This window comes from Argiope bruennichi, chromosome X1, assembly GCF_947563725.1.
Source record: "Argiope bruennichi chromosome X1, qqArgBrue1.1, whole genome shotgun sequence".
Taxonomy (NCBI): Eukaryota; Metazoa; Arthropoda; class Arachnida; order Araneae; family Araneidae; genus Argiope; species Argiope bruennichi.
The window spans coordinates 66,339,712-66,354,216 of record NC_079162.1 but is presented as its reverse complement, the minus strand read 5'-3'; the positions used below and the strand labels follow the sequence as shown (position 1 = coordinate 66,354,216).

General features: G+C 28.0%; 1 protein-coding gene across 1 annotated transcript in view; it reads left to right on the top strand.

The window, feature by feature from the left end:
• LOC129959061 (protein jagged-1b-like) overlaps positions 1-7,360 on the top strand; it is a 66,596-nt gene extending 59,236 nt beyond the window's left edge. The window contains exons 11-21 of the mRNA XM_056071855.1: positions 633-791; positions 991-1,104; positions 1,217-1,330; positions 1,412-1,525; positions 1,616-1,732; positions 1,900-2,127; positions 3,080-3,189; positions 3,477-3,743; positions 5,225-5,353; positions 5,869-6,028; positions 6,854-7,360. Coding sequence (XP_055927830.1) covers positions 633-791; positions 991-1,104; positions 1,217-1,330; positions 1,412-1,525; positions 1,616-1,732; positions 1,900-2,127; positions 3,080-3,189; positions 3,477-3,743; positions 5,225-5,353; positions 5,869-6,028; positions 6,854-7,284 — 1,943 coding nt within the window. The 3' untranslated portion in view covers positions 7,285-7,360. The remainder of the gene's footprint in view (positions 1-632; positions 792-990; positions 1,105-1,216; positions 1,331-1,411; positions 1,526-1,615; positions 1,733-1,899; positions 2,128-3,079; positions 3,190-3,476; positions 3,744-5,224; positions 5,354-5,868; positions 6,029-6,853) is intronic.
• The last annotated feature ends 7,145 nt before the right edge of the window (positions 7,361-14,505 follow it).

The following is a 14,505-nucleotide window of genomic DNA, read 5'->3' as shown; positions in this document are numbered from 1 at the left end:
TGCATTGAAGAAAGCGTTATTGTTTTCTGATTCTGTTCTTTTAATAATCTTTTGCGATATATATTTTACCCCTGAAAATTACAACAAATGCCAAGCTCAAGCACTGGTCATAGGTATGGAAAAATGTTAAGTCAATAATTTTACCTTTTGATATTATTCCCTCGGGGGGGGCACCTCGAAATGAGGATGAGATGCTTCCGGCATGGTGGTTGGATCTCGCCACCCTGGAGGGTACACTAATAGGTGGGGGATCTGACTCCCCCCATCGATGACGGGACGTACTTCCTTCGGGGAGGGTTGTACCGTGGCCGGTGACGGCCCTTAGGACTCAACCACAGTTCCCGCCAATTGCTGTTGCGGCGGTCCGGTCATTCAGTTCTATGGTTTAAATCCGTGTGCCTTAGGGCGGGTCGGAGAGTTAGAAGGTTGACTTGACTTACCTTTTGATATTTCAGGAAATTTTATAGATAAAAGTATGAAATTTTGTATGTATATAGATGGATACAAGAAAAATATTTTATGAACTGACACTGTTTCGCCATAGAGACTATATAAAAAAATAATTTTTCTAACTTATTATTTTCAATATATGTTTTCATATATTATATATATTCTCCACAATTTCTTCTTAGATATGGACAGTTGCATTGCATACGTCGAATCAAATTCCTCTCATACTCAAATTGTGAGAACTAACGTTTGTGGAGAACACGGAAAATGTACAAGTGAACCATTTTCTGATTTCACTTGTGTTTGTGATCTGGGCTACACAGGACGTTATTGTCATGAAAGTAAGTAACCTGATTTAAAATATTGATCCAGATTTATTTTTTCAGCAAGCTTTTATTAGTTTACGTGTCATTGGATTTTTTTAAATCGTCACCATTTATAACTTCATAATTTATAATATTCATGATTCTTTAAGATATCTCGTAGATGTAGTATATGTACTTTGGAAAAATGATTCATCATATTTCAACATATTTTCAGATATTAATGACTGTGCTTCATATCCGTGCCGAAATGGAGGAACTTGCATCGATGGAATGAATTCTTATCATTGTTTATGTCGTGATGGATGGGAAGGCCCTCAATGTAATATTGGTGAGTGTTGGTTAGATATTACAGTGTTGTATATGCCATTCATAAAACTCATTGAATTAAAAAGCGAACAACTAACTGCAAATTTTAATTGGAATTCTTTTTAATTTTTTAGAAAAAAACGAATGTGATTCTAATCCTTGCTTGAATAATGGAACTTGCATCGATGCTGAAGCCGGATTTTGGTGCACTTGTAAACAGGGTTGGAAAGGGAAAACATGTAACTTGCGTAAGTTGTTTTATAAAATTAGAATGTTTTATTTATGATTTGAATAAATTTGACATACACTAAAAATTATCTATATTTTAGGGCATAGTCATTGCGATGTTAATACATGTCAAAATGGTGGTACTTGCCGAGACATGGGTGATTCATTTTATTGTACTTGTAATGAAGAATGGGTTGGTCATTCTTGTCATATACGTAAGTTAATCAAAATTTTTACTCAGTGTCTTTTGTCTTTGTTTAATCTTATATCTCTTTTATACCTAAAATTTGCCTCTTGCTTTGTAGCAATCAGTCCAAGTTGTCAATCCAACCCTTGTCAAAATGGAGGTACATGTATTAATAAAGAAAATACATTTTTATGTATGTGTCGAGAAGGTTTTGAAGGTCAACAATGTCAGCACAGTAAGAAAATATTTTTATTTTCTTGGTTTTTCTAAATTATAAGGCATAAAAATCTTCTATATAGAAAACTACAGAACTTAAAATAAAGATATGTATTTCTGTCTTTATATTTTATGTATGTTTCCATCATAAATTCAAAGAACAAGAATATTTTTTCTGTCTTCTAGATATAGATGATTGTCAGCCTAATCCTTGTTTTAACGGCGGTCATTGCATAGATGGAATTAATTGGTTTATGTGCGAATGTACTCCTGGATTTACAGGACCAGACTGTCGTATTAATATTAATGAGTGCTCATCTTCTCCTTGTGCCGAAGGTTCCACGTGCATAGATGACATCAATGATTTCAAATGCATTTGCCCTCCACTAAAAACAGGAAAAATCTGTGATACAGGTAGACCTTTTTGATTTTACAAAATTTTCCAATCAGTGGTACTCTTTCAATCTATATAAGTACTAAATAATTTTTTAAATTCAGGTGTGTTATATATAAAAATTATAAGAAAAATATAGAATATATATGAATTAAGGAGAATGATTATTTCACATAATTAAATAAACTATAACTTTCAATGCTTTTTTTTTTTTTTTTACCATTTTCTGAAAATTATTACGACCTGTCTTTGCATCCATAAACGAACTTTATCAAGCTATATGAATATTAAATAATTACATAAGAAAGGATTTAAATTATTCCAGATAAGGCTCATAATTGCAAACAAAATTAACATGTTATCACCTTGTACATACCGGAGAGTCCAGAAGTTTTAACATTGACTAAAAAATATAAGATGTATTATTAAAAAGACACGAATCTAAACAAGTTTAGTTTTTTTTCCCACGAAAAGTCGCCTACCAAATTGGTAAATAACTCCACATTTTCCTTTATTACAAAGAATTTTCATTTGCAGGCCCTAAATAGTTTTTTGGCAACTGTGATTCTAAACATTCATTTTATCTTTGCTAATGTTTTCAGTTTTTAGATGAAGATAATTCATTATTAAATACCACCATTAAAATTTTGGTATCTTTACCTCATTGTAAAAATAAAGAAGTAAAGAAAATTTAAATTGTTAAAATTAGAAAGGTGGAACCTATCATTAAAAAAAAAAAATTAACATAATACTGACTTTAAAGCTTCTTATCAATTCTGTGATATTTAATCATTTCAAATCCAAGTGAATTTCTTCAGGGTCTTGGTAATACGAATAATATAAAACTGAAACAGCTTATTTGAAATTAAAAGATTGAAATGACTTAGACAAAATGGATTTCTTTTCCTTCTGATATATGAAAGTATTGCATTTCGAAAACTCATAATCAAAAGTTGTTCCTTGTTTTTTTAGATATTAAGAAGACTTGCGAGTTCCAAGGGATCATACGTATGGACGGGAGTCAATGGGAATTCGAATGTAATACTTGTTTATGCCAGGATGGGAAGGTCATTTGTTCTAGAGTAAGACTCATTGAATTTTTGTTGTTGTTAATGTTCATTAATATTGTGTTCTGTTATATTTTACTAAATAAATTTTATTCTTTTAAGGACCAGAAATAACTATTAAACAATTCTTCATTTCTGCTTCTGCAAGATGCAATCCTCCTCCCTCCATTCTATTAGTTACATAATATTTTTAAATTTTCCCAAATATAAAGAATTCGCTTTTTAATTTTGATTAAAAAGATTATTTGTTTTATTACTAAATCGTTATAATATGCAAGATTAATCTATTTTACGCTTTATAGGTATCTTGTGAAAAACAATTATGCGACCATCGCGGGAACTTCGGAGACTATAATAAACAATGTTTTGATGGACAACTATGTGTACCCTTTTTTACCACACCTTGTTTCACTAAACCTTGTCCTGTTACTGGCAGATGTTTCTCTGAGGTAAATGCGAATTTATACATAGATGATCATCTCCCCCTGCACTGCAAGCCAAATAAAGCCATTCTCTCAGATAACTGTGCAAAATTATCAGTCAGATTTTCTGAGACTGTTGTACCATTGGTAAGTTTCATTTCTGATGTTGCTTATTATTAGTAACTTTTTTATATAAACAGTAATTTTTATATAAAAAAAGGTTTAAAATTTTTTTTTAAATATAAAATTTATCCTCAGATTAATATCTATACTATAACTATAGCTGAATATTATTTAACTTAAACTATATTTAAACTACTTATAAACTAGATTTGCTCAACTGACACCAAATGTTCTTACAGATATATTTCTAATATAATTCTACTTATGTTGACTTAAATATGGGCCATGTAGAAAAACAAGTAATATATATATATATATATATATATATATATATATATATATATATATATATATATATATATATATATATATATATATATATATATATATAAATTAAGTCAATCCCTACTTTCGCAAGAATTGAACTTGCATTCTTCACCTTCACGTGAAAAATACTGCAATCCTTGCATTTTACCGATTGAGCTACTGCCTGCTGATTTCATTTTTCATTACAAACTGCTAAAACTCTATTTAAAGTATTAAAAATTAATTAAATTTAAAAATTAATAAATCAATATTTGAAAAAACTGTATTAACATCAAGTGTTATCCACTAGAAGTTTAAAAAAATGTATTTGAACTTGAGTGGATGAATAAAAAGTATTTTATTAACGATTGAAAATTTGAACAAGATATATAAATATATATAGGGAGAGTGTGAACTAATAGTAGAAATGAAATAAGGTGGAGTTATGAAAACTTTTATATGGCACATTCTTTTTAGATTTTGTAACATTTATAAGCAAAAATAGTTATGAAAATCGCTTTAGCTAAAAGCATTTTAATGACTGACTAAAGATTTTTTAATTGAATTACATTTCAGTTATTATTAATCACTATTTTATTTTTTAATTTATTTTCTAACTACAACAGATTTTTTATTATTATTATTAAAACGAGGGTGTTTTTTTCCCCATTCCGAAGAGAAGCGCGAATGGGAAAAGTTTGAGGACTTTAGGTGTAGATAATTCACTTAAGTACTCATTAAATTTACTTAAACTTCATACTTATAGTTTTATAATAAACAAATATTTTCAGTAGAAATCAGTGGAATTTATTACTGAAATTTTAATTTCAGTAGCAAATTCCATTTCTGTAAAGCACATATAGCATTCAGTACTCCTGAATTTTAATGTAGATGTGGTGTTAATATTGAGGCAATAAAAATGTTTAGAGTATAAGTTTTGTTAAAGAAAAATGCTTAAATAAAGACGTGAAAATTTGTTATTTTTAACTTTTCATCCCAGCATAATGATGCAAATTTCAGTTCAGAATAAGGGGACATTTTCTGAAACTAAAAATTTGCCATTTTAGAATATTGTACTGGAATTCATATTCAGTTAATATTGCTATTAAAACTAATTTGATTAACAAATATTATTTTTTCATTTTTCAGATATTTAATTCTGGCAACTTCTCAATTGAAATTATTAATTTTTTTTTTAGTTTATCAATAATGACAGAATATGCCTTGAAATTCAAAAATTCATATGGTCAATGGATTTTGTTGATATACCAGTGTTTTCTCAATGTGCAATACAAGAAAATATGTTGCAACTGATGGAAGTCACCATTGTAAGTTTAAGCTTTTCATAATTTTGTAGAAAAATATTTCGATTTCTACCTAATCAAAAATTTGATTTTCAAATTTTTTCTATGCCATATTTATATTTTATTGTTTTGTTCGAAAATTCATAAAATGATTTTAATAAAAATCTGTATTTTCTACAACATTCTAATTTGTTTAAGAAAGCTATATGGATGCTTGACTTGTTTTAATTTTTGTTTTTTCAGATTAATATTCTAATAAAACAGTTACTAACCGTTAAAATAAAAATAAAAAAATATTTTCGTGATTCTTGTTAAATATAAATCCTTTTATTACATAAAGTATTGGTATTAGATTTTACACTTAACTTTATGTTGCATTGCAATTTTATTTTGTACTTCTCATTTTCTATTAATACAAAATTATGTTGTTTCTATGAAAAATTAGCTTTGGCTATTAATAAATTTCTTCGCATTTTTATTTATATGTAAAATGTATTTTTCTAATTAAATGTTAATCTTATATTCTCGTTCTTTTAAAGTCAACAGATATTGAGGCTACTAAGGATACACAGGCTACGTTGATGAAAGTTGTTCAAAATTTAGCAGATTACTTTAGAAAAAAGAAATTCAACAGTAATTTTCTAGAATCTGTACTGGAAGTTATGACAGAAACATATTCTGTTGGATCTGAAAGAATCGGTAAGAACTAATGGAAGTCTTTTTAAAGTATATTAGTGCCACATTGTACTTGCTTTATATTTGCAATATTTTTATTTGCGGAGGAAGAATGCAAATTCTGGATAATAAGTCAATAATAATTTTGTTTGAAACACACTGTCTATGCATAATTTTTAAGAAATAGTATATAGTTTGTATTTTCATGTCCTAAATCTACATATGTCATAAACATTCAAATCCAAAACTTTTTAAACGAAGAAAATCGTCTCCATACTGTAAAAACTTTGAATTAATTAGATTCAATTCCAGAATAATCAATCAGATTCCTCAGGATAGTATGCAAATATTATTGATAACACCTTGCAATTATGCAGATATTATTGACACCAAAACCACCTTGATAATAAAAATATTTATTGTAGTTTGTTAGGTAGCTGGATTAAATTTTAATTTCTATTATTTAATGTCAGTTAATGTCTCATTTGCTTTTTTTAGTTTGTTACATGAATATCTTGGAGCCTATGGAAGAAAATAAGACATATTTTTGAAAAATTCTAAACAATTTGTTTTACAAGATATATATACGTATGTTTAAACAAGAACATACATTTTATTTAGCTTTATTGGTTTTGCGAAATTAATTGCGTGGTGTTAAAAAAATCCACATAAATATATTTTATAGTTGACATTTGTTAAACAAAAAGGAAAAAATGAAAATGTGATTTATAAATATTTCATTGTGAATAAAAATTTAATTAATTAACTGTAAATTATACACTATTTTAAAATTAATATTTTTGGATTTTTTAATGTAAATTATATATATACATATTTTTTATCTTTCAGCGGAGAATCAGCAGAAATATTTGGTCCCTTTCGTAACATCATTATCTATTGCCATGCTTGTTGCAGCTGGTGCTTTGGTAATTATTTTCAAAGAAAGATGTTATCAGATGAAAATTTCTTGCTCATTTTCGAGATCTGAAGAAACCAGCGAACAAGAGCATCCATCATCAGTTAACAATCAAAATGCCGATAATTGGAGAAGGTATTTAAATAAGCTTCATTCTCCTCCAGAATCTGCAACAGTTAATGAAAGCATACCTAAAGCAGATTCTTCATTTTACCAAGCTCCAGATAATAAATATAAAACTCTTACTTCTGACACAAATAAAAATCGAAATATTCCATTACCTTTTAAAAACAATTTGCATAAAAGTGATTTGACTTCGATTCAAAGTAAAGAATGTTATCCAGAAAACGAATTAATCGTTTAATTTGAACTGCAATATTAAATTATCTTCAAGAATTTTAACACACATTCTACAATTTTAGGCGTTTCTTCTGTAATTGTATACCTTTCAAGAATTTCATTACAAATTGAACACGTTATAATAGTTTCGTTATAGCTATTTATTGAGTAATATATTGAATACGTTAAAACAAAAAGAAGTCATCCTATCCAGTTTAATTAAATTAGAAAAGTGAAACTTGTGTTAAATGTGCCACGTGAACAAAGATTCAGTGTTTTGCATCAATCTATTTTTGTTTTTTAAAACAATGCAGAATTTTTCGAATGTGTATAAGTAAGTCATAATATATATCTGTGATATAAATATTGATTCATCTGTGCTAAAAACTCAACATGACAAAGACCATGCATAAGCCATCGAGAAGAAATTCTGATTTTTTTGAATTAAAGTAATCGTTTCAAACTGCAACTTTTTCTATGTGGCATTATCTTTAAAATGCAATGTCTAAAGTGTGATCAATTAAGGCCAAAGTATCTACTTTTGCATGAAAGTCATGTACATTAATGCTTCTATAATTTATGCAATCATAAATATCATTCAAGTAATTTCCTGTATATATGTATATAAATAATGTTCACAGTGTGAAAGTATTTTCATTAACGCCCATCGTCCTCGATTGAGGAATGACAGTTTTTATGTCTTTATTGAAAACTAATTGGGTGTTAATGAGTTCAGAAGGTGCCATAATTCTTGTGCACGAACATTTCATTGCCTCATATGTGGTACTTAAGTTAACATTGGATATGAATAAACTGGCCTTTTCAATTGTTACTATACTTGCAGAATTAAAATACGATTGAATTTCTTGAATACGAAACCAACAGAAGAAATCTTATATTATTAGAATTTTTCATGCTAATCTAACAGATTAAAGATTGGCTTATTTTTAAGAGTACTACAGCTGTTAAACTAGACAAATAAAAAGGTGCAATGGGATAATATCCAAAATGAAGAGAAATGCATCGAAGTAACGATTTGTACATCATAAAGCATGCTCAGGAAACGAAAGTAAAACATTGCCCCAAGCTTATGAAAAGCTGAGACTAGTGAAAAATATTATCAACGCAACGAAATAAAAAAAATTAATTAAGCTCAAATACTAATTTGACAACAATTACTAATTTCAGTACAATTACTAATTTGATGTTCACTTCAGCATGCAAAAAATTCAAAATCAGAATTTTTCATGCAAAGACGTTTGTTCTCAGCTTTATATTGAAATAAAAGCTAAGTGTATTAAGCCATTTTGTTTTTAGAAGAGTTTATGTTAAAAGCATAATTTACCACATAAACACAAGTTCAAAGGAGTTTTCTGGAAAGTTATTTTGCATTAAATTAATTTTTGTAAAAGCTGAAGATACACATTTTTTTATATCAATTGTAAATTAAACTTCTAATTTATTCTGAAATTTAAAAAAAAAAAATATTGAGCAAATATAACAACAACTCCGTTCACTTGAATCATTTTATGCATAAAAGTTAATTTGCATTCAATATTTGTACAGCTTCTTACTTTTCTTTTGTTTTCTTTCTCTATTTTTCTTCCCCTTTTTGTTACAAATGGTTGAAATATTATAAGGGGGGGAAAATTAAGTCTAAAAAAGTTAAACTGAATAATATAAATAAATTTGATACACAATAATTACAATGATCTTGCTAATTAATTTCATTTAAATATAACGTGTAAAAATAAATTTTGTAAATTCAACCTTATGTTGATGGAAAAAATATGAAGCAATGTGTTTTAACATTGACAGAAAATAATATATGAGAAATATGCAGATTGCAGTTTTGAGTTAGATAGTGAACCATTGTTGATAGTGAACCAATATTTGGACTACAACTGGCTTTATATACTCCAAATTTATAGTTGGTAGAAATCTGCACATATTCAATATTTAATACCTTTGTGTTTTAATTTTGGAAGAAACGAAAACAATTTAATATGCAAGAAAATGTTTTCAATCTTTAACTAGTAATAATTTGAATACAATTTGAAGAAGAAATTCTGAATCTTTTTCTTAGTGTTCTAAATCAATGCTTCCATTTCCCCATTCTTTCGTAAAGTTTTTCTTTCTTCTTAACTATGTTATAAGGGAATACCATAGACTATGCAGTCAAATATTATATTGTATATATTTGTGTAACTGTGAACAGATCTAGTCAGCTATCACATACCATGTAAATATGAGGTCCATACATACTGCATTTGCACCCAGAACTTGAAAATAACTTTTCTTCCTTAAGTTAACAGGTAGTAAATTTTGCAGATCTTCAAAGAACACATAAACAACTTTTTAAAAATGGCTTGTAAAATGAATAAGCTTTTTAACTCTTATCTGAAATGTTTTTTTTATTAAGGCTTATTAAAATCTCCCCATCTTTTAATAAAAAATATTTAGCTGAAATTGAACCAGACATTTACTGACTAACACATTTGCAGATTAAAATAACCAAGAAAGAAGGTGATATCAAAATTATAATTTATTTTTTCTCTCATTAAGGACAATAGTTTTATTTCTGCTTGACAGGTTTCATGGTTTTCAGTTGATTATATTAAGAGAAATTGAATTTATTTAAAAAAAGTTTAAATAAAAAATAAACTGTGCTTCTTTTTTAGTTACTTTTTTCAACACTTCATGTAATTTTTATGACTGTAAATAAATACTTCATAATTAATTTTTTTAAAGTTTTTAAATATCAAAATTAAAATTTTATATACATTTACATGATACAAAAGAAATATAAATTCCTGTATATAACTTTATATGATAATTGTATTAAAAGTCGTTTTTTTATGTCAACTTTCCCTTAAACAGTATTATAATGCTGATAATATAACTCATTTTCCAATTACTACTTTTAAAAACATTTTTACTTATTTCAGAATATTATCACTGAACTCCTCAGAAGGAAACTAAATAATAATTATTATCTTTTACATGTGTAAAAGTAGATTATCAATCAGTTATATTCAGTTCAGTTAAAGCAAAACTCATAAAACCATTTTTATAAAAAAAAATTGAAAACAATTTTTTATATACCCTACAATGTTGAATTTGTTTTATACTGATAAATTTAAAAAACAATTATTTTCATACTGAAAAAGAGTTTTGTAATCATTTAACTTTTCTACTCATATTTTGTATGGAAATAACATGGATGTTTTCAGTTCTGATGTCATGTACTCATTTTGTATCTTTGTTGCATTCTGTTAATAAATTTTTTTGAAAGTATTTGTAAAGTTTTATTCATATTTTCTCACTTTTATAGCAAATGTTTATTATCTGTTTTTATGACTTATATTAAATTTAACTAATAATTAAAGTATTGCATACTATTTAGTAAAGAAAATGAGGTTGTTACAAAAATTCTACTAATATTATCAAAAATCAGAGAGACAGCATTATCAAATGGAAAAACCCAAGCACTGACTTTTATAATAAAAAATTATTGATGAAAATATGGTGTAAAAGAATAAACCACTAAATAATTTCAAAAGTCACGGTGTTCAGGTTGTTTCTAATTACAATAATTTGATAGCATAAATATGGCAACAAAAATATTATTAAATCAACAATCTAAATTTTTAAACGATAGGGAAAAATTAACCAGTCACTCTGCCTCAACCACTGGTTAGATATCGCCAATTTCTATTTCATATGAAAGCTCATAATCCATAGAAAAGCCATCAATGATCGCCTGCTCTCTCTACGGTCCCATTTCGAGAGTTATTGCAAAATAAAACTGCATCGCCATGTACTGATTGCGACAATTTTATTCGTCAATTAATTTCGTCATTTTGCATCATAGTTAATCAGCTCTATGTTTAATGGGCAAGAATGCTTTAAAATATTTTCATTTATTATCAAATCAAGTATATTTTTATTGAGGTCAAACCAAATTTTGTTGACATGGTTAATTTTTTTACTATTAATGAGGTGAACGAACAGCTAATCACCGAAGTTGGCTAGTATTTTATAAGCTAAAAGCATAAAAAAAATACCTATCAACATTTTGTTTATCCAATGAAAGAGATTAATTTCGAGTAGTAATCATCTACATCAGTTCTCGAATTCTGATACCATAGTGCGATTTCCCCCCCCCCCTCCCTGCTAGAATCAGGGAAGGGGGGAATCAGAGTTGCCAGTATTGAAGAGATTCTGTCCCCCCCCCCTAAAACCTTTCAAAAGTATCATCTTCACTCAAGCCGGGTACTTGCATTTTCAATGATGTTAGATCATTTAAATTTGTGAGGATAACATCACAACATTTTTTTAGTTAATGGAAGCATTCTAAACACAGTTTAGTTCAAAAATATCATTTTCGCTCAAGCCGGGTACTTGCATTTTCAATGATGTTTAGGGATTGCAATACCGGTATACCGGGATACCGAATACCGGTATTTTGAGCCATTTGTACAATTTTGTAATACCGGTATTCACAAGTTTAAATACCGGTTTTTCGGTATTTATTAGAAATTTTTAAAATTGTCTCCACTATATGTTCAGGTATTGCGAACATAGCAATATAGTATACGTTTTTGTTTTTAGGTCTCCCTAACGGGCGAAATTAATTAGCTAATGAATGGCTTAATTAATTGCTTAAATCTAAAGTAGCGAAACATGGATTATCCCTGAAAGAAAATATTGTATCCATAACGACTGATGGAGCAACAATTATGAAAAAAGTTGGAAAGTTGATTGGTACAAATCAGCAGTTGTGCTTTAGGAATTCAATTAGGAGTAATAGATGTATTATACCAAAAATATAAAGAAGAATCCAAATACTGTGAATATAGAAACTTCGGATTCCAACTATAATAAATTGAAAAATCGCACAGAAGAAAGGCATACCGAAATAGAAAAGGTCTTATGGTATTTACATAATTCTAATGATTTTAAAAATGAAAATGAAAAGAAGAAGAAAAAATAACCAATTCAAATCTGATTAAGTTAGAGTAAAGTTTCTAAAAAACTTTTTCCCACAAACTTATCCACATTCAGAATTCGGTTCAATTATCGAAGATTATGATGTCACTACTGTGGATAGTGAAAAGGAATTGTCTCTTGAACCAAAATTAGAATTAGCAATAAATAAAAAAAATTTCAACGAACCAAAATACAATACAGAAATCAGCTATATCCAAAACCATCCGAAGAGAAATTGATTTATTTGAAGATGAGGGATTTAGAGGTAAATACTTGGAAAAAGTATATTGCGCATTGCTAACAGTACCACCAACTAGCGTAGATGCCGAAAGAGCGTTTTCGGCAGCTTATAATTTTTACACAAAATTACTTTTCAGGCTTAATGACAGTACAATTGATGCATTACGTTTTTTTAGATCACATTTCAAAAATTTGTAATAGTACCACAAACTGAATAGTGATATTTACACTTTTTTTGTGATTTAAATAAATAAGATGTTTCTTTACTTTTTTGTGATTATATACTGTTATAATTTATAAGTTACAAATTATTTTTTGTGATATTTACACTCCCTAACAAAACTGGCAAATAAAAAAAAACACCTGTGTTTTCTTTCTTTTTCCAAAATTTCCAATACCGGTATTAAAACCGGTATCCCGGTATTAAGATTTAAAAAATACCGAATACCGGTATTGAAATTTTGGTCCGGTATTGCAATCCCTAATGATGTTAGATCATTTAAATTTGTGAGGATAACATCACGACATTTTTTTAGTTAATGGAAGCATTCTAAACACAATAAGTTAAAAATTGTATCCTTTTCGCTCAAGCCAGATACTTGCATTTTCAATGATGTTAGATCATTTAAATTTGTGAGGATAATATCACAACAATTTTTTAATTAATGGAAACATTCTAAATGTAATAAGTTACAAATGGAAATTACATATTTAAGAAAAAATTCTTTGATTGCTTTTTGTTTAGCTTTTCAAAGTTTGTTATTCCAAATTGAAATCCAGCAGGAAATTATGGTAAATTCGCAATGTAAGTTGAGTGAAGCCGATTTCTGTTCTAAATTAATCAAGAACTGTTTACAAAATTTCTATTGAGCCATTTGAGTCGATTGTCTCGCTTATTTATTGGATATGGTGTTATCATAAAACTCCAGTTCCAGACAATCTTCCAATTAAAAGCAAGAAAAGAGGTATTTTGATACCATTTTTCGTTTTACACGTTTTTCCCCATGTTCGTAAAATTTTACTCTCAATTTTTTCATTTCTTTTATTACCGTATCAAAAGTATAAATATAATGCAACTCAATACGTATTTCTATACCTCATCTAAGTTTAATTAATTTCATTTATCATTAGACATTTATATTTCTATTATTTTCTTTCAAAAATGTTTATTTAACTCTACTTTCTTTAACAGAATATATGCCGATATAGAAATATGCTGTTCAGTTTTCAGTTCATAGAAAGGTGATAATCTTTATTTCAGCTCGAAGTTTAGAAAAAGTATAAAATTTTCCTTTGATATCTTCGGTTTATAATAAAGCTTATTATAACGGATAAAAAATTTTAATGACGTATGAATTCAAGCCTATTTTTACTTACTTGTGTAACGAAGTATGCAAAGAGAAAGTATTGTAATCGACAAAAAATTCGAACTCGAGATTTTGACATATTTCAACATTTCAGATTGTCCTGAATCCGTAAAGCACAGTTTCAGAATTATGTCTGTCTACGTATCTGTGAACGCAATAGCACACAATTGTCTTACGCTAGGTAGATGAAATTTCGTGTGTGGTCTTTACATGAAATTCTTAGATTTCTATCAAAATTGGAGCGAAATCCACTGACATGAAATCTGATTAAATGTCCGATTAAAAGTGAACATAATAACTAAAAAACGTAAATAGTTATGCGAGTAAATTTTGGTAAAATGTAGACACTTATCGAATTTTGAATTAAATCCGTCCAAGAGTGTACCGTCTATTCATCTATACTTTTGCATGCATATAAACACGGTAATTTAAAAAACGCAATAGATAAATTAAATTTGATATGTGACCTTCATATTAAAATTTGATTATAATCAGTTGAAAAAAGGGGATTCATAATGCACTTTTGGCTTTCTCCACTATAATACGAAGCACAAAACTCTCATGTGCGGGGTCTGAAAATAAAAATCTAAGCACTTGCGACATTCACAGCCTTTTCCAAGGTCTTTTATTGGGGGAAAGGGGATGAA